The 25617-nt window shown below is 41.3% G+C and overlaps 1 protein-coding gene across 1 annotated transcript; it reads left to right on the top strand.

Annotated features, from left to right (window-relative positions):
- LOC124874804 (integrin alpha-M-like) lies at nucleotides 1-25617 on the top strand. The gene is made up of 30 exons (XM_047376344.1): nucleotides 1-130; nucleotides 9667-9769; nucleotides 9894-9991; nucleotides 10421-10491; nucleotides 10593-10707; nucleotides 10827-10954; nucleotides 11223-11368; nucleotides 11815-11965; nucleotides 12292-12442; nucleotides 12583-12656; nucleotides 12756-12879; nucleotides 13073-13209; nucleotides 13417-13557; nucleotides 13671-13892; nucleotides 13969-14102; nucleotides 14208-14350; nucleotides 14425-14579; nucleotides 14672-14797; nucleotides 15017-15090; nucleotides 17671-17812; nucleotides 17895-17993; nucleotides 18083-18162; nucleotides 18243-18329; nucleotides 18421-18490; nucleotides 18605-18703; nucleotides 18784-18864; nucleotides 24298-24408; nucleotides 24502-24615; nucleotides 24699-24809; nucleotides 25014-25617. Exons 1-30 carry the CDS (start codon nucleotides 94-96, stop codon nucleotides 25098-25100), a joined length of 3411 nt encoding a protein of 1136 aa, XP_047232300.1. The 5' UTR covers nucleotides 1-93; the 3' UTR covers nucleotides 25101-25617.

Below are 25617 nucleotides of genomic sequence, written 5' to 3'. Positions count from 1 at the left end.
TGAAAAAGTAACACTTTCCTTCAGTTTCCAGGTAAATTTTGTTGACCAGAGAGGATATAACACGTTTAAGTTGGTCTCCATGAGAGAAACACAATGGACTGGATAATTACAGCGACTCTTTTCTGTTCAGGTATGAAAAGTTTGTGTCTCTTGATTTCATGAAGAAGTTTAATGTAAATGTGACAGTTTGTTTTAACTATGATGATTTAATGGAAGCTGCAGACTGCTATGTTGGGATTATGAATCTGTAAATATTACTTAATATTAATAATTTTATATTTTATCAAATAATATTTCGGTCTGTTAAGGATTGTCCTGTGAATACCAGCCCAATAAGGCGATGGTATTAGGACAAAATAGAAAGGTGTGAGACGAGCTCTGACATTATTGAACAGCATAAACTCTGCACACATATGGAATGAATTCACACAATTTCTTAAAATACAAGAATTTAGTAACAAAAATAAGTCAACTCAAAGTCAAACATATTTCAATCAACAAACTCTTTACTATGCTAAAACAATCCAACTAAACTACCAAGCAGAATTAAAAAATAATGAAGAATAATGGACTATGTACAAGATCAACAAGTTGATTAAAGATGGTTGAAAATCATGACCAAAAGAGTGATGCAACATTACCATGCAATGTTTATGTTTGAGAACCAAGGATTGTCTTGAAGAATCTGGAAGTGAAGTGAAGTTAGTCTTGGAACCAACTTAGACAACAATTCACAATGCAAGATAGGATAAAATATTATTTTAATAAAATAATGTTTTAAGAATGATCTGCTGAATAAAACCAACCTCCTGGATGACTATTTCTCAACGGTGTCTCATTAGCTGCCTTTATTTATTAAAATAATATTTAAAGAAATATTAAGGGGATATTTTGGAAAAGAGCCAAATCTTTCTGGAGAAATGGGGCTTAATGGTGTTTACTTAGTTATCAAATTTAGTAAATGGATGTTAGGGACACATTATTTACTGGATTGAAAACTAACAACCTTTCTGTTAAATACTCTTTAGTAGCAAGCACGTGTTCTCACCGGTTAGCAGTTGAGCTAACAAAGAAGCGGATAGCTTAGCACCAGAAACAAACATACCTTTAAAATACCTCGGTTAATATAAGGGTTAAAATGCATAAGCGCGGACGGCACGTTATGATCAATGTCTGTTTAAAATCACCCTTTAAATAAAGTTTGTCTTAACTTTAAAAACACAGAACACAAACTGAACATGTGTGCTGCAGATAGTCTGCTAGCACCAAGATAGTTGAGTTCAACACAAACAAAACCAAACTTCATAAAATGAAAAACGTTTAGATAATTTCAATCTAAATCACTTCTATATTATTCTGCTCTGCCCAAACCTAACCTCTGACCATGCTGAGGAGTGGTCCGGGTGATGACGAAGTTTGGAGAAAGTATCCACAGTGAACAATGGATAGCTGCAGCTAACTTCCCTAGCTGTGGTGGGGTTTGAAGGTGTGGCTCGTTTTGCAAACAAAAGGGTTAGCTTCCAGCTAACCTCCGTAGCTGTGGGTGAAAGACGGCTCGTTGTGTCCGCCAACCACACTGCACGTTAACACCCAGACTGTGAGACCGCGTCTCTGCAGGGACTTCTCTGGGACACCGTTTGCTTCTGCAGGCCTCAGAGAAGTCAGGCAATGCTTATACCTTAATTTCCCCTTTTTATGAATGAATACTGGGTACACAAACAGTTATTCACTCGTACTTAACTGGTGCATATGATCGCGTGATCTTATGACACTCTTGGATCCAGTTTAAGAGTTATGTCTGTTTGCCAGCAAAGAGACATTAGCGCATGTTGAGGTAAAATAATGCTATCACTGATATCCTTGCGGCCTCAACCTCACCCAGTCTGGATGTCGTGAGAAAGAACAGATGAAGAGCAGGAAATTAAGATTAACGCAAGTTTAATTTGGAAGATAATAAGTCCAATGATTTCTAATGCAAAATGATTACACAAAATACCAGATTGAAGGAAAATTACATATAAAAGAGAGAATTTACATAAGGGCCCTTACAGAGAGAGATGGATTTTCAGCAAAGCATGGCTGTCTTTACCCAGATGTCTCTGTCATTACAAGTTTTCAGTACATCTTTATCATGTGGACTTCAAAGCTTACTGACTGTGCCTTCCCTTTGTAAATCAGCCAAGCTTCCTTGTGGCATCTATACCACGGCCAAAAGTTGACATTTATTGCTTTATTGTCCCTACAGCCAGCTTTTAAGGTTTGCAGCTGCCGAGACCCTTCTAACCCCTGTTTCACCCTGACCCCTGCGTTTACAGACTCTCTCTCCAAGGCTCACTCATGTTAAATCTCAGTTTAATGCTCTCACATGCAAACTAAACTAATAACATGAAATTACATGATTTTAATTCTCAACAATTCCCCCTTTTGATCTCTGCAAAAGAGGTCAATATTCAAAAATGTAGGAATTATAGTAAATGCACACCAAAAGATCAGTACTCTGCGAAATGACAAAGGAAAACCATGAATTACAACTGGGCCATTAATTCCCAACCTTCAGTAACAACATTTCGCATCATATTATATAGAGGTGGCTGATGAGTGAGTGCCCCTTTTTCAATAGTTGACGTTATAAGTCATACTGTAAGGGAGCAAATACATGGCACACAAAAGCATCCACAAGTTACTAGAATACCAACAAATACAGACAATGAAATCAGCAACGAGATGATTATGTTCTTCCACTTACCAAAGATGTTGGTGAACCATGCCACCAGTCCCCCGCCAATTCCTGAATATTCATGCATTTCTTTACTTAATGTACGTAAACCTTCTAAAGCTCGAGTCACTGAACCATCGGGGGCAGTATTATTTGGGATAAACGTGCAGCACATGTCACCAAACATTGTACACACACTCCCTTTTCAGCCAACAACATGTCCAGAGCCAGTCTATTTTGCGTCATAAGAGAAGTAGGCGCCAAGTGTTCTGCCAATCCTTCAACCGCATCTCGTGTCAGATTTGCCAACCTTAAGACATTGTAATGTATGCAATTGATCCTGTCTACATTTTTATTTGGGGTTACAGGAAAAACTGCTGAAATTACCAGTAAATTTTCAAACCCCGCTGCCACTTGGTCAACTAATTTAAATTGTTCTGGAACTCCACGTGGAATACCTATTGCATCAATATAAGTTAATGAGCTGTCCATAAAATCAAAGGATCTGGTCTTCCTCACCATTCCTCCATGTGGTGATTTCTCCCCCACAGCAGTAATGGAGCCACTAGCCGCACCATTGCACAGTTTCCTACTGCCCTAGGGGAAATTTGGGCAAATAAAACACTTCCACCACAATAGTAATATAACCCTTCTCGGGCCCAGTGTCCTACAGTTCCAGCTGGGTAAGTTTTGTTGCACCATGATGTAGAGACAGTTCCCAGTTTTAACTGTGGTTCTTCAGTAACCCCTGTAGAATTGAAACAGGGGTAATCATAACCCTCACTCTGAGGAGAAAAAGGGCCTACCAGTGAGCTATTACTAATAACCGGAAACACCTTTGCTAAGGTATGACATGCAGGGCTTTCTTTACCATGAGTTAACAGAATCATGCATTTAAATCCTAGTGGATCCGCGTTCTCATATATGGGAGCAGGTACGGTGACCAGAGTGGGTCTAGCAGCCGCACATGCTATACAATTGCTCATGGCCAACTCATGCTGTCTGAGCCATCCACGTCAACCACAAATTGGACTCTGAAAATCCCAGAGCCCCTTGGATAACATCTTCCGGGGTTAAGGTGTTATAGTCTATCTGAACCACAGGAGTTTTCACTTCACCACCTTTGGCCATAACAGAAACAAGATTAATTCTAACAATTCTACCCTAATCTCGTGCGAGCCATCCTGGCAAATCTACCCCTAAATACATATAAAATCCAGAACTCATATTTCCACATCTAAGAGTAGGTGGCCTTACTGTAATATTAGGGTTGTGGTAGGGGTTGCTCTGTATTCTTCAAATGCTGAGTAATATTGGATTAATACCTCCAGTTGTCAATTTACCCTTTGCTTGTCCTCTAGCAAAGGTCACCAGAGGCTGAAATGTTTCTGCATATGGATTATCTGACAGTATTCGTCCCTGTTTAGTGTCCCAAATGACAAAACCCTGGGCCGGCATGCCGATGTTCTCCATACCATCCACCGCACCTTTCTGATAGATACTCAGATACACATTATATTTAGTCCAGGCTAGCTCGCTACCCTCACATGTAAACACAGAACAGAGATCAAACTGAAACGTGGTGTCCGAGCCAAGTACATAATCTAGTTCAATATCTCCATGTCTTTTATCGCATGTATCCGATATTTCCGTCATTTTCCGGAGTAGATGACGACGGCTGCAGAAATTGGGACTGGAGGTATGCTCACCACTCTGGAAAACATCACACGTCAAGCACACAATTATTCCCACCAAGGTCATTATTAAACCTCCTCCCCCATATTTCCATTTAAAACTAACATCCCAACCATGCATCACCATTTTTATTTTTTGGATCAGATCAATTCCACTTACCCAGGAGCTTATAACCTTCACACACTGTGGGATTTACTCAAGAAATGTTGATTCAAAGTCATACATCAAGTACATAAAACAACAATAGCATAACCAATGCTCCAAAGATTAATTGACAGAAAACACACCACATTCAATGATCACACAATCAAAATCAAGAGTCACATATGTTCCAATTTCCAATCCTGAATTTATCTGTTAATTAGTTGAATATAATGACTCCTTGTAGTGGATAAATCCTCTTGAAAACTAAAAGAAAAGGTCTCTGGAGTGGATAAATCCTCTTCTTTTAATCTTGAAAACTAAAAAAAAAGTATCTGTAGTGGATACATCCTTTTCAGCTCAGTGCGATTACACCAGTGAGCCTCCAGGGGATTATTATGCCCCTTTATGACACCTCTGTGTGACTTTGTAGGCTCCTCAGCTGGGGCACACTGGCTCCAATGATACCAGATTTCTCCTTTTCCTCTCAGACGAACCACATGAGATGTTCTTTCCAGGACTTGGAACGGGCCTGTGAATCTGGGTTCCTGGCTTGATGATGACTTTGAGCGACACCCAGTTGACTCCTGGTACCACAGGGGAGCCTCTTGTTTCCTCAGGTCCTCTGGAGAATTCTGCTGCTAGGGTCTGCAACTCATTAAAGAACGTGTTAGAAGATAATTGTGCCGATTCACTCGTTTGTCCTGGTATCCGCTGTGCTGGTCCCAGTCTGTAGTTCATGTGGGGTGTAACCTGTGGACTGATTAACAGACATCCTGACAGACATTAAAGCAACTGGCAATGCATCCACCTAATTTAATTTGGTTTGTGCACAGATTTTAGCCAATTTTGTTTTCAATGTTTGGTTCACTCTTTCAACCTTGCCCTGTGACTGAGGATGATATACTGTACCCAAAGCATGTTTCAGTCACAACATTTGCTCCACCTGTTGCAGATCTTTGTGCCTGAAATGAGTTCCATTATCAGATCTTATCTTTTCCGGGAAGCCATGTCTGGGAATGTAATGATTAATTAAACATTTTACCACAGACTTACTGTCTTCCTTTCTTGTGGGCCATGCCTCAGGCCATCCTGAATATCCATCCACACAGACCAACCTGTATCTATATGCTCTCGCTGTGGATACCATGATCTCCTTCGATGTAGTTTTTAAACTTACCTGGAAATGGATGTACAGTAGGTTTTGGATTAAATTGTCCACAAATAGAACAGTTCCTGATCTTCTCTCTCACCATATCTTTTAAATATGGGTGCCACCATTGTTCTGGATTGATCGGCACCTGCAAAATACCTACATGTGATGTTCCATGTGCCTCTTCCGAAATGTGTTCTCTCATTTTTGGTGGCTTCACAACTTTTATCACCAGGGCCTTTTCTCTTCCACACAGTAAATTAGTCAAGTGGAGAACCCCTTTTGTGATGTTGTTTGATTTTTTCCAAGTTTAGATGTTCAAAGGTCTCAGCTTCAACACTTACCAAATTGAAGCTGCGTGCATAACCTGCTACTTTTAGGCAACAACAAGGCTCGAGCCATATATTTCATTTAATTTTCATGTTTGATTGGCTTCTGTGCTGCAGTCACAAATCCACTTCTCAACCATTGTTTCATATCAACATGTCTTTTTCCATATTATCTAGGATACAGCTAACATACTGAATCACCTCTATATCCCCCTTTTTCTGCAACAACATTATTGTTACAGAAACATCTAAATAAAAAGACAGACAGTAATCCTGAAAGAACAATTGTGCAGCAAACTACCGCAGCTGTCATGATTTTTACAGCCGACTTAACCCACATGCAGAGACTCTCAGAGAACTTTTAAAAATAATACGTTTTTATTGAAAGTTGATCAGGAACAACTGAAGCAAGCGGCGGGTCTAATCTTCCTCACTGTAAAACTCAAAGAGAAATGATAAATGGGTGAACCTCAGAAATAAGACCCAACAGAAACGTTATCTTACTGGAGATTCCGGGATAACCCGCCAGGGAGAGAATAAATGTCAGGAAAGGAGGCCAGCTTGCCAGGCACAGTTTAGATCAGGAAGTAGCCGTAGCCACTACGGAGGACTGGAGCAGATCAGGCAGAATTCACACCTGGAACAGGTAACAGAGGAAGTTAGAGTTCGCATAGACAGATCCTTCAAAATATATCCATAGTAAAAATCATGCAGAGTTTTCAGAGCTGGCCAGAAGATTACCACGGAGACAAAACACTCAGGCGGCGAAGTGTTGGCAACCTTCCTCTTTATGATTCCCAGCTGATGAGTAGATGCACAACACCTGTCGCCTCAGGTACTCTCCTACTGGCGGCACCTAGTGTTGGAAAGGTGTAAGCAGCAGGCAGCAGAACTCCAAATTAAACAGCAGCTGTTTAAACTTAATGAATGATTCCTCGCGCTTGTGTTCCAATTCAGTGATGCGTTAAGATTTTTCCAACCCTGATTTTTTACCAAAAGACTCAGTGTGCTGTCAAACCAGTGTGATCAGGGACATAGTTTCAGCTATTGGCAGTCTAGCCCAAAAATGACAACAAATCTTTGTTTGGGATGATGTAAAAATATGGGTTCCTGTTGTTGAAATAACTATTCCTAAAAAGTAACCTGTATTCTTCAATCTGTTTTTCATTTTACTCACTTCGAAACCTTTTTTGCAAGATGTAAAAGAATAGAGTTGGTAGCTTCAATACACGCGGTTGCTGTTCGGGCTGTAATCAGAAACCACCTCCGCTGGCAACATGCAGTCCTGGTGCTGCTGTTTGAGAACCTGATTTGAGAACCTGACCCGGAGATAAGGCAAAATCTTGAGGCAACCTGGTGTCTCTCAGTTGCTGATTCCTATATGTGAACGAGAAGACATCCCTGTAGTGTTCAGCTAGTCAGCTGTCAGAGCTATTAATTTATCTTGAATCATGAGCCATTTTACAGTTACCTATAACTTTCCTTCAGGAGAGTGTGGGTACTGGTTTTGCCAAATGGGGAAGACATGTGGTGGACAACTGGATAAACAGCCTCAGTCAGAGAGTGATCAGTTAATTCTCTGCCATGTTATCTAGATAGCTGATGATGTTCTAAAACAGCAGTAACTTCAACACAGTAAATGTTAGTGGAGGCAGAGAAAGAAAGGGCTGGCAGTAAATTGTGTTACAACTCCTCCCTGTTCTTTAGTCTGATGACTTGAGTGCAAGGGTAGAGATATGTGAGATACAGCTTCATCAGACATTTCATAAATGTTTTAGAGGAAATGGTCCATATTTTCCTTCTAAATAGTCTTCAAACTGTTCCTGAAACCAATCTGTTTGTTTCTCATTTCTGTCATAAAACAAAGTCACACGTGGCAGAGCAGGTATTGGGCCGCAAGGAGCCAGGGCCCGAATCCAGGGTTTCCAGATAAGGAAACTGGACCTCAGCCCAGCACTAGAAGGGGTTTCAGGCTCAATGAATCCCTGATAAATGTCCACACAAGGCTCCTCTACAGAAACACAGCCAGAGTCTGTTTCACCCCATCAGAGAAGACATTTTATTGGATGGAGGAATGTTCAACGTGGAAAATGTGGCTTCAGTGTTCACAAGAAATAGCAATATGTCCCTTTAATTCCACTGGAACAATGGGTTCTGCCTTTTTCCCATTGTCTGGACTTCTCTGTGGGGTGTGTCACTGTGGTATGATTGATGCATTGTGCGGTGACAGGAGCTTGTTGTGTCAGAGGAGGTTGATGCAAGGATGGAGGAGCTCCTTCTGGATGTGCCCCATAACGCTGAGGGCAGCTGCGGTCCATGATCCGTCTGCCCAAATACTAGGTAGGAGGAGGAACCAGCTCCTCCCTGTCCACTCCTTCCAAACGGCCCACCCCTGGCCCGGCCACGAGGACTATATGGGTGTGACTCCCACTAGATAGGTGGAGCCAGTTGATATACATTGGTAGGAGCTAGGAGGTTTTACCACCCCCGAGCTGCTGAAGTGGACGGAGATGTAACAGGAGCCATTATCCAATTTGTTCTACATGTGGTGTACCAAATGTCTGTCCCACCTAGCGTGACCAAACCTTCTTAAATCTAGGTTTCCTTGCATTGTTTTTCTTCAGGTCTTCCATCCATCACAGTTTGTCTAAAATATTGTTCTCCATCGAGTCACTGTCTGTTTGATACAAGTGTCTATCGCCTCATAAAGAAACAACATGTGTTCGCCGGTCTCACAAAAATTAAAGCACGGTGTCTGAATTCTAGATGGGAACATGCCACACAGCGCGTCTCCAGCCACAGAAAATAAGGTGTTGCATTAATGAGAGGTGTGGGCCGCATTCTCAATAACCTAGAGATTACTACGTGTAGTGCTGCGACCCAAAAGTTGTCTGAAATCTCCCAATACTAAAGTTATACCAGCTAATAATCTAACTCTTCTAACCATGGCCTCAGTAAACGGATTATTAGGGTGGATGTACGGTGGTGATCCACCTCGGTGTCTGTGTTTAGTTCCTGACACGCAAGCAGCTGCATTAAACGCTTCCGATTTCTCTTTGCCTTGTCCTCCACATTACGTGCATATTTGCCCTTATTCAACACACCCTCTGACAATTTATAGGTAATTTAACATTAAAATAATATAGGACATATTGTACCAGTTCTCTGTCTCGGCTGGTTTTAGACTGAATTATTGTGAACAAAAAAAGTTTGCAATAATTGTACTGTTTATTTTGGTTAGAAGCTGAATGAAGAACAAGGAGAAACAGAGTTTAGGACTGAAGAAAAACCATTTCGTTGAAGCAAATAATGACACATTTTGAGGTATTTAGAAAATAACCTAATGTGAATTTTGCTGACAAAAGTTTTAGCCCATTCCGAGTTAGCATTCAACACGCGCTGCCTCTCCGATCCCAGTCCCACAAAGAGGAACAGTGGAAGAGGTTGGGTTGTTGGAGAGGGTGTGCTCTTATTCAGACAGTGGCATCATGGGAAGTCTGCTGCTACCCCCCTTTCCTCAGTTGCTGGAAGTCAGTTAAATACAATTTATTTTGAAAGTTCCAGAAAAGTGTGTACCGGAGTTTTAATGTTGTTTCCATGGCTGTGTTGAATTTTTCCTCTTTATTCCTCAGTGTTAAAAGCTGCACTCGGCTTTAATATCGACTCAAGGCCTTGGAAGTCCCTGAGTAATTCTGCTGCAGGATTTGGTTACCAGGTGGTGCAAAGAAGATCAGAGTGAGTCAGATCAGACATCATTTAGAATCTTGATTTAATTAAAAAAATATTTCTTTGTAAAATGTTTGATAAATGGTTTCTGACCCACCTGCCACTCATAAATGTTTGTCTGTGTTTCTCTCAGTCTGCTTGTCAGCGCCCCACTTCAACAGTATAGCAAGGATAGAAGGGGAAGGATATTTCAGTGCTCCACAGATGTTTGCAAAACTCTGTTATTTGCAGGTAGGAATGATTTTACTAAAGAATCTTATAAGTTGATCTCATTAACAGATATTGTTCTGTTTTTTTGTTTTTTGTTTCTGTTGATAATATGAAACATTTAAGTGTTGCAAAAAGGTAAAAGCAGATTAAGGGTGAAATACTTTTTCATGACACTGCATCAAAGGTCAAGCTTTATTTTTCACTTTTGTTGCCATTTGATTGGAAAAAAGTAATTCAGGCATTTTCCTTTAACAGCTTTTCTTTTTTAAAGCTTGAGGAGCAGCGTTCAGCTCAGTCTGCCTTTCTTCAAACTGGTGTTATAATAGCTTCAGTTATGGGAGATTTAGATAAAACAAATGAAAGGCTGCTAGTAATTACTGTTATATATGGAAGCAATGTTTAATGAGTGATAGCTTTGGAAGTCGTCATCAGAAGTGATTGTTTTCACAGAGCAAAATGCTGCAGTCAACATGTCCCTTGGTTTAACAATGGCACATGATCCGTCAACACAAATGACCATGGTGAGATGAAGAGCCGCAGATAACATAGAATATATGCAACATACAAATGTAAAGTTGAAAGGACAATCAAAGAATCGACCTCTTAATCAAACATTTTTCAGGTCTGTGGTCCAACTATTCCCAGAGACTGCAAAAGTATCACCATGTACAACGGTTTGTGCTTTGAGATAGATCAAAATGATCGCCTTGGAAAGTCTTACCCAACTGCTACTGAAGGTAGGAACAGAAAATATCATAATTATGTCTCTGTGAACTGTGGGTTAACCTTTTCAATAATATACTTGAACAACTGTGCAGGAAACGTTTCTAGATCTCTTTCTAATTTTTGTTCACAGACTGTCCAACCCAAGCTGACATTGCATTTCTCTTGGATGGTTCAGGCAGTGTAGCTGCTAAAGATTTTGACAGAATGAAATCTTTTGTGAAAAATCTGATCACATCATTTCTGGGAAGAGATGTAAAGGTGAGACATTGGTTTTACAGTTAAATGGGTCTCAGAGAAACAGCTTGATAAACATGGCAGCTGTTGGACATAACTAATAGGCCCTAAAAATCTTAAAAATGGTCCCAATATGACAGCAAATAGAAATATTTTTCATAAACTGGCCTCACCAAAAAACCTTGATGTTTTATAGCATCTCTTTTAATTTCCTCACAGTCTTTAATTTACTTGGTTAATTATTTTGTTGATTGTAAAAAGTTTAATTCAATTTATGTTTTCTTTCTTTCAGTTTGCCATCACCCAGTTTTCCTGGGAAACTACAACTCATTTTTACTTTAACCAGTTTAACATTTATTCTAACTGGCAAAATCAAATTGATCAAATCCGTCAATTGAACGGAGGAACAAACACGGCTGCAGCCATCAGAAATGTTGTGTAAGGACCTCTCTTGTGTTACAAACTGTCTGTTACATGAAAAACCTGTTGGTGTTTATTTATTTTAATAAAACCATCTTTACGACTACTCATTACGTCTAGAGGAATATATGAAAACATGATATGCAGGCAAAACAATCTAAACCAGCTCAAATCCCTTAATAAAAGTTCATATTTATTCTGTCCTTTTCTACTGATACTGATCATACAAAAGGGTTTTTACACTGGTTGTTTTTCTTTTTCTGATTAAATTACATTTATCTATTCTGTTTTCTCTGTTGGAGACATTTAATTTGAGTTGTTCATTTATGGGTGGCTACAGTGTAATACACCACAAGAAAAAAAAATCAATTTACAGCTGAAACAAACAAATACTTTAGTTTGTTCACACTTGTGTGTAAAAAATGTTGCAAGAACATTAATTAAAGTTTTTGTTTGTTTGACAGGGAAGATGTATTTTCACCACTGAAAGGTTCCAGGAAAAATGTAAACAAGATTTTGATAGTTATTACGGATGGAGAGTCTCATGATCAATCAAACCTACCATGGACAATAAAATTAGCAGATGATAAAAAAATTGTTCGATTTGCTATTGGGGTAAGTTGCATTTTTATATTATTTTTAATTTAAACATAAACATTTCTGTGTTGAGAGAGTGCAGGGTATTTCTACAACCTGCATTAACCTAATTTTTAACATAGAATAATTTGCTTTTGCATGTCGCAAAAATCACAATTCCTGTATTTTGAGCTCATCAAATTGAAACATCAAACAAAACCCAAACTTTTAAACAAGTTATCTTGTATTTTGACTCAACAATGTGTAGGGTTAAGAAAGGCACAAAAACCTGACCTTGATGATACTTCTGCATACATCTCTCTATTCTGACAAAGACATTACTGACCTTGTATTTACTGCTCTAGGTGGGGAGCGCATTTACAAATCAAGGAGCAAAGCAGGAGCTTGAAACTATTGCATCTAAACCGTCTGGAAACTTTGTGTTTCAAGTGGGAAGCTTTGATGCACTTAACAAAATACAAGAGAGTTTGCAGGCCAAAATCTTTTCCATTGAAGGTACAAATGTTTTTTTTTTTCTTTCTTTCAACTGGATTTAAAACAATTATTCATTTTAAGCAACATGAACTGTTTTTCACATCATATGTTGTTTCAAAAGACTGGCTATCTGAGTCCGGCTCTTTTTTGTTTTGTAACAGGATCTCAAACCAGCGGAGAGGCTCTGAAACAGGAAATGTCCCAAGAAGGCTTCAGAGCAGCCTATGTGTCTGGGGTAAATAACGTCACTGTAAATTCTTCTGAGTTACAGTCTTTCAACGTTAAAAACAAAAGTATTTTAAATCAAAGGTGTGCTGTATTCTTGCCATTTCAGGAGATTCAGATGGCTATGGTTGGTGCGAACCAGTGGAAAGGAGGCTACAAGAAATATTCACTTAGTAGTGCCCAAACCACAGGCTCATTTGAGCCGTCATTATTGGAGGCTGACAGTTACCTTGGTAAGAATATGTTAAAAACTGACTTGTAGGACTGTGTATCTGCATTATTTCAGTTTGGTTCTACAAAGAGAATTAGTGGACCCAGAGGGCTGCTATGTTTGTCTGTTAGAAAGACACATGTAGGTATTTCAGTCTGAACATTTTAAAAGACTTTTTCACCAATCTCTCCGACTATTTCATCGTTCTACTCCAGGTTATTCCATGACTATTGCTAATACTGCTTACGGCCCGTTGACAGTTATTGGTGCGCCAAGATATCAACACAAAGGAGTTGTTCTGACTGTTTTCAATCAAATATTGAGAGATCAAATCAACCCCAACCAACCACAGGTAGGAACAGTTGAAACCAGATATTTAAATGTACTGAATAAAAAACACATCACTCTTGTTTTCTCTAAATCTGACATTAAATCAGGCCAAAAATCTGGTTTTAAGTATATATAATCTAATATTATAGTTGTCTGTGCATATATACGACTTGCAGTCTTAAAAGAGATTAATGATTCTTTCTGATCATTAATTCTCTTGTTTCTTCAGACTGGTGAATATTTTGGGGCGGAGGTTTGTGCCATGGATGTGGATTCTGATGGTCTGACTGATCTAGTCCTCATATCTTCTCCGATGTACAAGGAACTTGACAGAGAGGGACGAGTTTACGTCTGTGAATTAACTCGTTTGGTAAATATCAAATATTTACCTTTATTTCTTTAACCCAATTTGTTGTCAGTTTCTCTCATGTTAAGCTTTATTAAAAATATAGCTAAGTTTTTCTCATCCCTAAATTTCTCCAGAGTGTGTTTTGTTATTTTGATACTCCATCAAGCATAACAGCTCTAAGAGGAGATGTGTCCGACCGAGGGCGGTTCGGGTCGTCTCTTGCTGTTCTGCCTGATATAAATGCAGACAGATTCAATGATTTGGCTGTTGGAGCTCCTATGGAGAATGACGGCCAAGGCAGCATCTACATATTTCGAGGAGAAGGACGAGGAAGAATAAATCCCACCTACTCACAGGTGAGTAAAACACAAACATGAACCATTCTCCGTTATGTTTTCCACTTGATAAAACAAGATGTTTCTCATAAAACAGAGGATTGCTGCCTTTGAGATCCAATCAGGATTGAAGTTATTTGGCATCTCAATCAGTCAGTCGTCTTATGATCAGAGTGGTGACGGACTTCCTGACTTAGCAGTGGGTTCAAAGGGAAATGTTATCTTACTCAGGTAGTCCCTGTTTATTTAAATAATAAAATGTTTGCTAGTTCCAGAGACAATATGTCGAGTTTTTTATTTGCTTCACAATCTCCAAACAAACATCCTGTTTTCTAGATCCAGACCAGTTGTACTGGTGACGGCCACTGTGTTGTTTAACCCAAATCAAATCCCAACTCAATACGTAAACTGCTTAAAACCACTGACAAACCAGGCTAAAGTCTGCTTTACTATGAGCAAACTGTCTGATGTGACTGAAGGTACCTGACTTTAGCTTTTTATTTATCCATCTGTTTATTTCAAGAACTTTTATTGAACAAAACAAATCTTTCAGCTTCAGCACAGGTTAATTTCACTTTAACTTTGGACGCAAACCGCAAGATACCAAACAACCGAGCTCGGATCAGTAAGAACCTGAGAGAAAAGACCGGATCTCTTAGCCTTCAGTTGAACAAGGAAACATGTTACAATGTGGACTTTATTATTGACGTAAGTCCAAATGCTACCATTAAAATAACCTTATGCAACCTTTTTTTTTATCAATTATCTTAGTATTTCATAATGTCTCTATCATGTTGCAGGCTTGTCCAGAAGATGCTCTCAATCCAATCAAGAATGAGCTCAGATTCACGTTTGAAGGTTTGCCTTCTGGCACAAAACCCAGACCAAGTCTCTCTCCGCAGGTTCAAACCACAACCTTTCATTCTGTGAGTAACCTTTATACACGCTTTATCCAAACTGCACAATCTTTGCTCAGCTTTAACCTTTCCACTACTTTTATGGGCTCCTTTCCTGGTTAGAGCAATAACTATTTCATGCTAAACATTTACATTTCAAAGCTATTTCAAAAAAATAGAATAAAACTAAATATTGATATTTAAAATTTGTATGAGCAGACAAGCTTAATGGTTTACTGTCACCCACAGATCGGGTTTGAGATCAGTTGTGGAGCTGATGAACAGTGTGTAGATAATCTGAAGGTGGATTTCAACTTCACCAGGTAAGGGATTAATTTCTGGAAGTAAAGCCTCCATGTGTGCATTGAACTTTTATATATTATGTCTGCAAAAACTGCACAGCAACACATTTTTAGCTGAGGGTAGGATCTAGTAGAAATCTCTGAAGTTCAGCAAACTAAAGTTACCGTTTTGTTGAAACCAGGTATTTACACACCATGTTTAAAAACTGATCATTTTTCCTCTGACAATCACTTTAAATCAGACTCTGGTTCTCCTGTTTTAGGTCCGGTAGGTACCAACATCATTTTGATTTCTTTCTTCAAAGGCATCGGTTTCAATGTATTTTCTTGGTATTTGGTAAAACTGCTTTGGATCAAACATTTTGGGTTTTTCTTCCCCAAGATTCTCAAAACAGTTTGCTAGAATTTTGTCCCATTCCTCTGGAGAGAACTAGTGTAACTGAGTCAGGTTTGAAGGCTACCTCAGTGAACCATGAACTGAGATCAGGGCTTTCTGATGGTCACCTTAAAACCTTAACTTTGTTGTTTTTGAGCTACTTTGTAACCAGTTTAGTTGGTATGTTTACAATCATTAACCATTTGTAAGCCTCAGCTCTGTCCAGACTTTAACTTCCTGTGTGATGGGCTGAGATGTTGCTATAATATTTCCACAGATTGTTCTTTCCTCATGATGCCCTCTATAGACCAGCCTCACCTGCAGAAAAACAGCCCCTAACATGATGCTGCTACTTCCATTCTTCACAGTTGGGTTGGTTGTCAAGGTGTTTAATGACATCCGTATAAATGCAGACTGTGGAAGAACCACAGTGCTGCTAATATTGGACCTTAGTGCCGCATTTGACAATGTTGATCAGTCCATTTTATTAGAGCACCTGGAAAAGTCGGTTGGCCTTTCTAAATCGATTGGTTTAAATCCTATTTGAAGGACAGGTACTTTTTTGTGTCAGTAGGTAACAAAAAATCACACGTGTTGTTCCCCAAGGGTCCATCTAAGGGGCCCTCCTACTAACCATCTACATGCTTCAGTTAATACAGCTAGAAACCACCAATCAGGCTCAAAACCTGGGTGTAGTGATGGACTCAGACCTGAACCTTCAGAGGGACATAGACAGTAACAAGGTCGGCCTTCTATCACCTAAAGAACATCTCCAGGATTAAAGAACTAATGTCTCAGCAGGACCTTGAAAAACTAATTTATGCGTTCATCTTTAGTAGAATTGATTACTGCAACGGTGTCTTCACAGGTCTGCCTAAAAAGTGGATCAGACAGCTGCAGTTTATCCAGAACACTGCTGCCAGCGTCCTCACTAAAACTAAGAAAGTGGAGCACATCGGCCCGGTTCTAAAGTCCCTGCACTGGTTCGCCGTATCTCAAAGAACAGACTTTAAAATACTTCTGTTAGTCTATAAATCACTGAATGGCTTAGCACCAAAATACATTTTAGACTTGTTGTCAATGTATCAACCACCCAGACCTCTCAGGTTTTCTGGCTCAAATCTACTCTGCATACCCAGAACCAGAACCAAACAACTTTTAGTTCTTATGCTCCACTAATCTTAAATAAACTCCCAGAAAAATGTAAAAGTGCTGAAACTCCAAGTTGCTTTAAATCAAGTTAAAAAACTTATTAACTTAGAATGGCCTTTGACTGTGCCATCTAAACATTATTAGTTAAGTTTTCAGACCAACTTTACTTTCATTTTCCTATGAATCATTTTATCATTATTTTTTTTTAAATCTTTTGTATTATCATCTTATCATTTGTATTATTCATTTTTATTCTCTTTAATTATTTGTGTTCGTTATGCCACTGTAATGTATTTTTTTCTTTTTTTCACTTTCATTTTCAGCACTTTGAATCGTCTTACTATTGAAATGTGATATATGAATAAACTTGCCTTGCCTGGTCTCTGGCTTGAAAGTTTCACCCTTTTATCTTCAAATCCAAATCCTATTCCAAATCCATTACAGCCAGATATTTACTTAGTTTTATTAGACTACAGTACACGCCCCAAAGAATTAAGGTCTTTGTCCATGACATTTGGCATTTGCAAACTGTAATCTGACTTTTCATGTAGCTTTTGGAGCAATAGCTTATTTCTTGCTGAGTGGCCTGTTAAGCCATGTTGTTATATGACTTGTTAAAAAGTGGACAATGATCTTCTCTTATGAGCTTCAGCCAGCATCTTCACAAGGTCCTTTGCCTTTGTACGAGGGTTGATTTACTCATTTTGCTCTATGAGATGTTTGTCTTCATGTCTCTGAAACACAGAACCCTGCCTGAATGCTATGAAGGCTGGTTTTACCCATATTGCATATAATAAACTGAACAGTTGAACCTGGTACCTTCAGGCATCTGGACATTGTGGACCTCCACAAGCCTGGTTCACCCAGTCTTGTGGAGGTCCACAACTCTTTTCCCATGATGCCACACAAGGAAGCAGTGCGTCTGAGTTGCTCCCTTTAAATACATCCACAGGTGTGCTTCGCTTTATTTCAAATGTTGAGAGTGAGTACGGCGTTACTGGTCTCCTTGCAGAACTGTAGTCTCTCCACTTGGCTTCATCTATACGTTCTTGTCGTTCATCATAATCTTTCAGATCCACAGAGGTCAAAGTTGGCATAGACGAACTGTTGAATGTGACTGTCTTTGTGGAGAACAGAGGAGAAAACTCATACAACAGTCGCATCATCCTCACATACCCTGTTGGGCTCTCCTACAGGAAGCTTGCATCTCTGGAAGTAAGGCACTAGGGTCGAGTTTAAAACGAGTTTATCTTTGAGCAGCTGCTGCACCAAGCTGATGTTCTGTCTGTTATTACAGGGAAGAATTGAGTGCAACTCTTTGGACAGTGAGGATGGTGTAACAAGAGGAAAGACAGACTGTAGCGTTGACACTCCTATATTTAAAAGCACCTCTACGGTTAGTTTGTTGTGCCGCTTCTCACTGTTGAAGACATTGTGGAGCCAGAGGAGGGCGTCATCTGATCCCTCTTTTTCATTTCCTCTTAGGCAGTCTTCATTGTCTCCTATGGTCTCAACACCAACAGTGAACTTGATAGGAGGATCTTTGTGACTGCAAACGCCACCAGGTACAACTAATCGGCAGAAAGTACAGCTCTTCAAAGCAGATTTTCTACTTTTAATTTTTTATTTTGTCTTTCTCTTCTAGTGGCAATAATCTAAACTCCTCGTCCAATGAACTCTACAAGAAGAAAGAGATTGATGTGAAGTACAGCATTTTCATTACAATTGATAGGTTGGTTAATTCAAACAAATAATGTATCATTAAAATATCCATAACATTTTAAATTTGTCTTATTAAATATATGCATGAATTGTATGCTCAGCTCCCTCAGCTACAACAATTTCACATTTGGAGAAAATGATCTGCAGAAACCTCTTGAGCAAAAAATAAAGGTAAAAGACTACTTCTTTCAGTTGTTTCAATATTATCTTCTACATTGTTGCCTTGAGTTCAGTCACTAATGAAATTAATGTAATTTGTTTTGTTTTTCTTCCCACGTTTCTTAGGTTGCAAACATTATCAGAGCTCTAAATTTCACTGTGGTGATCAGGGTTCCTGTAAAGCTCGGTGACAAAGACATCTGGGCAGACACGAGCAGTTTTCAGGTGGAAAAAATACTACAAACTATAACTAACTAATTAAAGTTAAAGAAGACTAAAACTGACGTGAGGAAGCTCTTTTTTAGATTGCAGACTGTCAGAGAGGCGCAGACGAACTACCTGTTGCCACGGATTTTGCTGCAAAGATAAAAGAAAAGAAAATATTAGTAAGTCTTTATAGAGTCCTTCCTAAAAAAACTCTCATTTGATAAATTATTTCAGAACTTTTTCCGCATAATGTGGCATGTATCCTGTACAATTCAACTGTCAAGAAAACACATTTATAAGAGGAATATATTACAGATTTTGTGATGTGCTCACCACTGAACCAATACTTTGTTAAAGCACCCTTTAATTCAGTTTTTGCCTTCAGTCTTCTTGAATTCACACCTGCTGTCAGCTATAGTGAATCTGTCCTGGTGGGATTTCCCTGCTAATGTCCCTAGCTAAAGCCACAGAGGTCACAAAAAATACCTTCTACAAAGGTATCAGTCAGGCGAGGGTGAAATCAGGGTTTGGACGCCATCTTGGAGCAAAACATAGTGATGGCAATATCAAGCTCTGGGGTTACTTTTCTTTAGATGAAGCTTGACCTTTTGTCAAGGTGGATTAAATCATGCATAGTTCTAAATACCAGTTAGTGTTAGCCCGGAACCATTAGTTGACAGAAAGCTAAAGATGAGGAGGAATTTCGTTTTTCACCATCACAGCAAATGATGGTCAAATATGCTTTCAAATCCACAAAATAATGATTTCATCAGAGGAAAATGATTGTTTTTGAATGGATTAGCTAGGATCCAAATTAAATCTGACAGAAAATCTGTGTGGACACTGGAAGAGGGCAGTATGTTATGTTCCTTGGGTGTTAGGTTTTGGTTTTTCTGTGCTTGATTATGTTCTATATTCTTGCCACATCAGTCAGTCCTTGTTGCTTATTTTATTCTTGTTATACTTTTAGTATTTATTCTGTACTCGTACTCATCATCTTCCACTTTATTCGGGACCGGGTCGTGGGGCCAGTAGACTCAGTAGAGACACCCACACGTCCCTCTCCCCAGATACCTTTTTCAGCTCCTCCGGGGGGAACCCAAGGCATTCCCAGGCCAGCAGAGAGACATAGTCCCTCCAGCATGTCCTGGGCCTTCCCCTTGGTTCTCCTCCCGGTGGGACCTGCCTGGAACTCCTCCCGAGAAAGGCGTACAGGAGTCGTCCGGTTTAGATGCCCGAGCCACTTCAACTGGCTCCTCTCGATGTGGAGGAGCAGCGGCTCTATACCGAGCCCCTGCCAGATGGCCGAGCTCCTCACCCTATCTCAAAGGGAGTGCCAGGCCACCCTACGGAGGAAGCTCATTTCAGCTACTTGTATCCGGGATCTCGTTCTTTCGGTCATGACCCTAAGTTCATGGTCATGGGTGAGGATAGGAACGTTAATGGAGAGCTTCGCTTTTCGGCTCAGCTCTCTCTTTACCACAACGGAACGGCACAGTGTCCCCATTACTGCAGCAGCCGCACCGATCCGTCTGTCAATCTCCCGCTCCATAATCCCCTCACTCGTGAACAAGAACCCAAGATACTTGTAACTCCTTCACTTGAGGCAGGAATTCCCCTCCAACCTGAAGAGGACAAGCCACCCTTTTCCGGTCGAGAACCATGGCCTCGGACTTGAAGGAGCTGATCTTCATCCCAGCCGCTTCACACTCGGCTGCGAACTGCCCCAGCGCATGCTGTAGGTCTTGGCCACAGGGGTCCAGCAGGACCACGTCATCCGCAAAAAGAAGAGACAAAATCCACTGGTCCCCAAACCAGCCCCCGTCAAGCCCTTGGCTGTGCCTAGAAATCCTGTCCATAAAGTTATGAACAGGACCAGTGACAAAGGGCATCCCTGCCAGAGTCCAAAACGCACCAGAAACAGGTCCAACTTAATGCCGGCAATGCGGACCAAAGTCCTGCTCCGCTTGTACAGAGACCGGATGGCCCCTAAAAAAGCGCCCCCAATTCCATACTCCTGGACCACCCCCACAGGGCACCACGAGGGGCACAGTTGAATGCCTGCTCCAGGTCCACAAAACACAGGTGGACCGGTTGGGCAAACTCCCATGAACCCTCCAGTACCCTGCAGAGGGTGTAGAGCTGATCAAATGTTCCACGGCCGGGATGAAAACCACACCAATCCTCTTAAAGCCGAGGTTCGACTATCGGCCGGACTCTCCTCTCCAATACCCTGGCGTAGGGAGGCTGAGGAGTGTGATTCAGGGAGGCTGAGGAGTGTGATCCCCCTATACAGTACAGACCAAAAGTTGGGACACACCTTTTCATTCACAGAATTATATTTATTTTCATAACTATGAATATTGTAGCTTCACACTGAAGGCATCGAAACTATGAATTAACACATGTGGAATTATATACTGAACAAAAAAGTGTGAAACAACTGAAAATATGTTTTATATTCTAGGTTCTTCAAAGTAGCCACCTTTTGCTTTGATTACTGCTCCACACACTCTTGACATTCTGTTGATGAGCTTCAAGAGGTAGTCACCTGAAATGGTTTTCACTTCCCAGGTGTGCCCTATCAGGTTTAATAAGTGGGATTTCAAGCCTTATAACTGGGGTTGGGTCCATCAGTTGTGTTGTGCAGGAGGTGGATACAGTACACAGCTGATAGTCCTACTGAATAGACTGTTAGAATTTGTATTATGGCAAGAAAAAAGCAGCTAAGTAAAGAAAAACGAGTGGCCATCATTACTTTAAGAAATGAAGGTCAGTCAGTTCGAACAATTGGGAAAACTGTGTCCCCAAGTGCAGTCGCAAAAACCATCAAGCGCTACAAAGAAACTAGCTCACATGAGGACCGCCCCAGGAAAGGAAGACCAAGAGTCACCTCTGCTGTGGACGATAAGTTCATCCGAATCACCAGCCTCAGAAATCGCAGGTTAACAGCAGCTCAGATTAGAGAACAGGTCAATGTCACACAGAGTTCTAGCAGCAAACACATCTCTAGAACAACTGTTAAGAGGAAACTGTGTGAATCAGGCCTTCATGGTAAAATAGCTGCTAGGACACCACTGCTGTGGACAGGCAACAAGCAGAAGAGACTTGTTTGGGCTAAAGAACACAAGGAATGGACATTAGACCAGTGGAAATCTGTGCTTTGGTCTGATGAGTCCAAGTTTGAGATCTTTTGGTTCCATTGCGTGCCCGACCGGCACACAATGTTGAAGAGGCGCGTCAACTATGACAGCCCCACAACATCCAGAGACTTGAGGTACTCAGGGCGGATCTCATCCACCCCCGAAGCCCTTCCACCATGGAGCTTTCTAACCACCTCGGTGACTTCAACCTGGGTGATGAAAGAGTCCAACCCCGAGTCCCCAGCCTCTGCTTCCACCAGGGAATATGTGACGGCAGGATTGAGGAGATCCTCGAAGTACTCCTTCCACAGTTTTGATAATGTCGCTAGTCGAAGTCAGCAGTTCCCCACCCACACTGTAAACGGTGTTGGCGAAGCACTGCTTCCTATTCCTGAGGCGGCGGACCGTTTGCCAGAATCGCTTTGAGGCCAACCAGTCTCAATGATCCTCAATGAACTCCTTCCAGGCCCGGGTTTTTGCCTCTGCCACAGCCCGTGCCGCGGCACGTTTGGCTTCTTGGTACCCGGCAGCCGCCTCAGGAATCCCACAAGCCAACCACAGCTGATAGGACACCTTCTTCAGCTTGACAGCGTCCCTTACTGCCGGTGTCCGCCACCGGGTTCGGAGATTGCCGCCACAACAGGCACCCAAGACCTTACAGCCACAGCTACAGGCAGCAGCATCGACAATAGATGGGAGAACATGGTGCACTCAGACTCTTATGTCTCCAACATTCCCCCAAAAACTGGTAAAAGCTCTCGTAGAGGTGGGAGTTGAATACGTCCCTGGCTGAGGGCTCTGCCAGGCGTTCCCAGCAGACCCTCACTAAGCGCTTGGGCCTGCCAAGTCTGTCCGGCTTTCTCCTATTTCAGCGGATCCAACTCACCACCAGGTGGTGATCAGTGGACAGCTCAGCCCCTCCCTTCACACAAGTGTCCAAAACGGTCGGCCGAAGGTCGGATGACACGACAACAAAGTCAATCATTGACATACTGCCTAGGGTGTCCTGATGCCCATTGCACTGATGAACACCCTTATGCTTGAACATGGTGTGCATTATGGACAATCCGTGACTAGCACAGAAGTCCTATAACAAAACACAGCTCGGATTCAGATCGGGGAAGCCAATCCTCCCGATCACGCCTCTCCAGGTGTCACTGTCGTTTACTACGTGGGCGTTGAAGTACCCCGGCTGAATAATTTAGTCCCGCGAGGGGCACTATCCAGCACCCCCGACAGGGACGCCAAGAAGGCCGGGTACTCCGCACTACCGCTCGGCCCGTAGGCCGAAACGGCAGTCAGAGACCTGTCCCCAACCCGAAGGCGCAGGGATGCGACCCTCTCATCCACTGGGGTAAACCCCAACATGAGACCGCTAAGCTGGGGGGCAACAAGCAAACCAACCCCAGCCTGCCACCTCTCCCCTTGGGCCACTCCAGAGTAGAAGAGACTCCAGCCCCTCTCGAGGAGAGGGGTTCCAGAGCCCACGCTGTGCGTGAAGGTGAGCCCGACTATTTCTAGTCGATATCTCTCGACCTCCAGCAAGCTCAGGCTCCTTCCCCCCCAGCAAGGTGACATCCCATGTTCGTAGAGCCAGCCTACGCATCTGGAGATTGGGCAGCCGAAGTCTCCACCTTCCTCCACTGTCCAATCCTTTTTGCACCGGTCCCTCATGGTTCCCCCTGCAGATGGTGGGCCCACTGGGAAATGGCCTCGTGTCTCTCGTTCGGGCTTGGCCTGGCCGGGTCCTGTGAGGGGTAACCCAGCCACCAGGCGCTCTCGGACAGTCTTGACCCCCGGCCTGACTCCAGGGTGGAACCCTGGTTCCGCATTACAGGGCGAAGTCACGTGCCTCGATTTTGTGGTTCTCATGAAGGTGTCTTGAATTTATTCTGTTACATCTCTATTTCTTGTTTTCCATTGACTGATAATTTATTTGTGTCCCAGCTGGGTTCTATTTGTGTTGATTAGTCTCCCTTTATCAGTATCCCTGTTGTCCTGCTGCCCCAGCTGCTTCACATATTCCCCTGATTGACTCATCGGTTCTCATTGTCCCCGCTGGATCCTCTCGTTATCCCTCTTTCCCATGCTTGTTATCCTCTCCGTTATCCTGCCTGTGTTTCTGCCCGTGTTTCATGTGCTCCCAGTATTCATCCCTCGTTCCTGTCTGCACCAGGGTCTGACTCCAAAACCACACTCAATGAAACATATCTGGTAGAAGTCAGGATGTGGGATGCTGCTACACTCTTACCAAAGCAGAACACATGCTGAACAAAGTATTAGTTACAGGTGTACTTACCTATATGCAACCAAGTTATTACACTTAAAAAAAGCTATTCTAACAGTTTATTTTTTAGTTCAGCTGTTAAGGCAAAATGCCACATTAAAGGTGGAAAACGTTTTTCAACAGGGGTGTGATCACTTTTATAAATACACATTACACTTCACCTTTGATTTTGTTACCTGCAGGATTGCTCGGTAGCGACATGCAGAGTGTTCAGGTGCTCTGCATTCATGGAACGGAACTGGGACAAAACGTATACCATCACTGCAAACATCAGCTCCAGATGGATAGAACAGGTATGTGAAGTTGATGTACATAAACTGACGACAGCGTCATTTAAAAATATAGAATAAAAGATTACCATTCCTCGTGTTTTTTCTTTCTCTCAGATCGGACTTTCATCTGCCAAATTCCTCTTGACCAGTGCAGCCAGTCTAGAGTACGACAAGAACCAGTACATCTTCTTCTCTACAACCTTTAACAATGAGCCTCCTGTTCGCATGGTGATGGCATGTCATGATCAATATCTTAGTACCAAAAAGAGCTTTTAAAGCAGATTTTTTTATTTCTGATCTTGTCTTTTCAGATTGAGGCTGAGGTAGAAGTGTTTCCTAAACCAGATTTCACTACAGAGATTGTAGGAGGATCTCTGGGAGGGTTGGCCTTTCTGGCTTTACTTACCGCTGGTCTGTATAAGGTGAGACATCAGAGGTTTTCTATAAAGCTCAAAGATTTCCAGTAGGAAATAATTAACAAAACATGACCAATAATTACTGGCAAGCAGTTCATTTCTTTAAAAAACCTCTAAAACCTTTATTCTGTCATTTGGTTTCATTCCTTAAGCATTAATATCGCCGCACTCATGATTTTCATTTCACACTATTTGCTGTTTTTCTGTTAGGCTGGATTTTTTAAGAGCAAATACAAGGAAATGATTAATGCAGAAGAAGCAGCAGGGGCTGAAGGAGACGCACCCACAGAGGGATGAAATTCCCACTTCTCTTCTACCTGACAGACATCACCTGTTATGTTCATCCAGCACATTTAAAATGTTCATTGTTTTTATGAAATGTATCTGATGGCCTTTTAATTAGACTGTATCAAACACAATGTGTATTTTTTAAATCATTCCTTGAGTTGTTTCCTACATTGAGCCGTGAACAACTAACTATGTAAGAATTAATGGTAAAAAATTAAGTTTCTCTTTATATTAGTGAACTCCTGACGATACACTGGTTTTATTAAAACTTTGATTGCAGACAATAAATAAACCTTTGCAGGTGATTATAAGGGTAATACAATGATGTACATGTGGAGGCATCTCAAATGCAAAGTGAAGTATCCATAGATGCAAAGTACTGTTATATGTTTGTGTTGTACTTTGAAAGGGGAAATGTTTCTGTTACTTAATGTTTTATCTTGACCAGCTGATTTCATGGTGGAGAAAATAAAACATCATATCGCTGGTCATTGATTTTCCCTTCATATTATTAAAATTTTGAAAC

Source organism: Girardinichthys multiradiatus, chromosome 10 (genome assembly GCF_021462225.1).
Source record: "Girardinichthys multiradiatus isolate DD_20200921_A chromosome 10, DD_fGirMul_XY1, whole genome shotgun sequence".
NCBI lineage: Eukaryota > Metazoa > Chordata > Actinopteri > Cyprinodontiformes > Goodeidae > Girardinichthys > Girardinichthys multiradiatus.
Note: the sequence above shows the minus strand (reverse complement) of the source record. Positions and strands in the feature narration are given on the sequence as shown.

What these genes read in the sequence shown, in the direction of transcription:
- LOC124874804 (XM_047376344.1), top strand. Translation starts at nt 94, where the DNA reads ATGGACTGGATAATTACAGCGACTCTTTTCTGTTCAG. An exon ending in ACTGTCTGATGTGACTGAAG is followed by an intron (nt 14,351 to 14,424) that starts GTACCTGACTTT and finishes CAAATCTTTCAG; the next exon opens with CTTCAGCACAGGTTAATTTC. An exon ending in TAAAAGAAAAGAAAATATTA is followed by an intron (nt 18,865 to 24,297) that starts GTAAGTCTTTAT and finishes TGTTACCTGCAG; the next exon opens with GATTGCTCGGTAGCGACATG.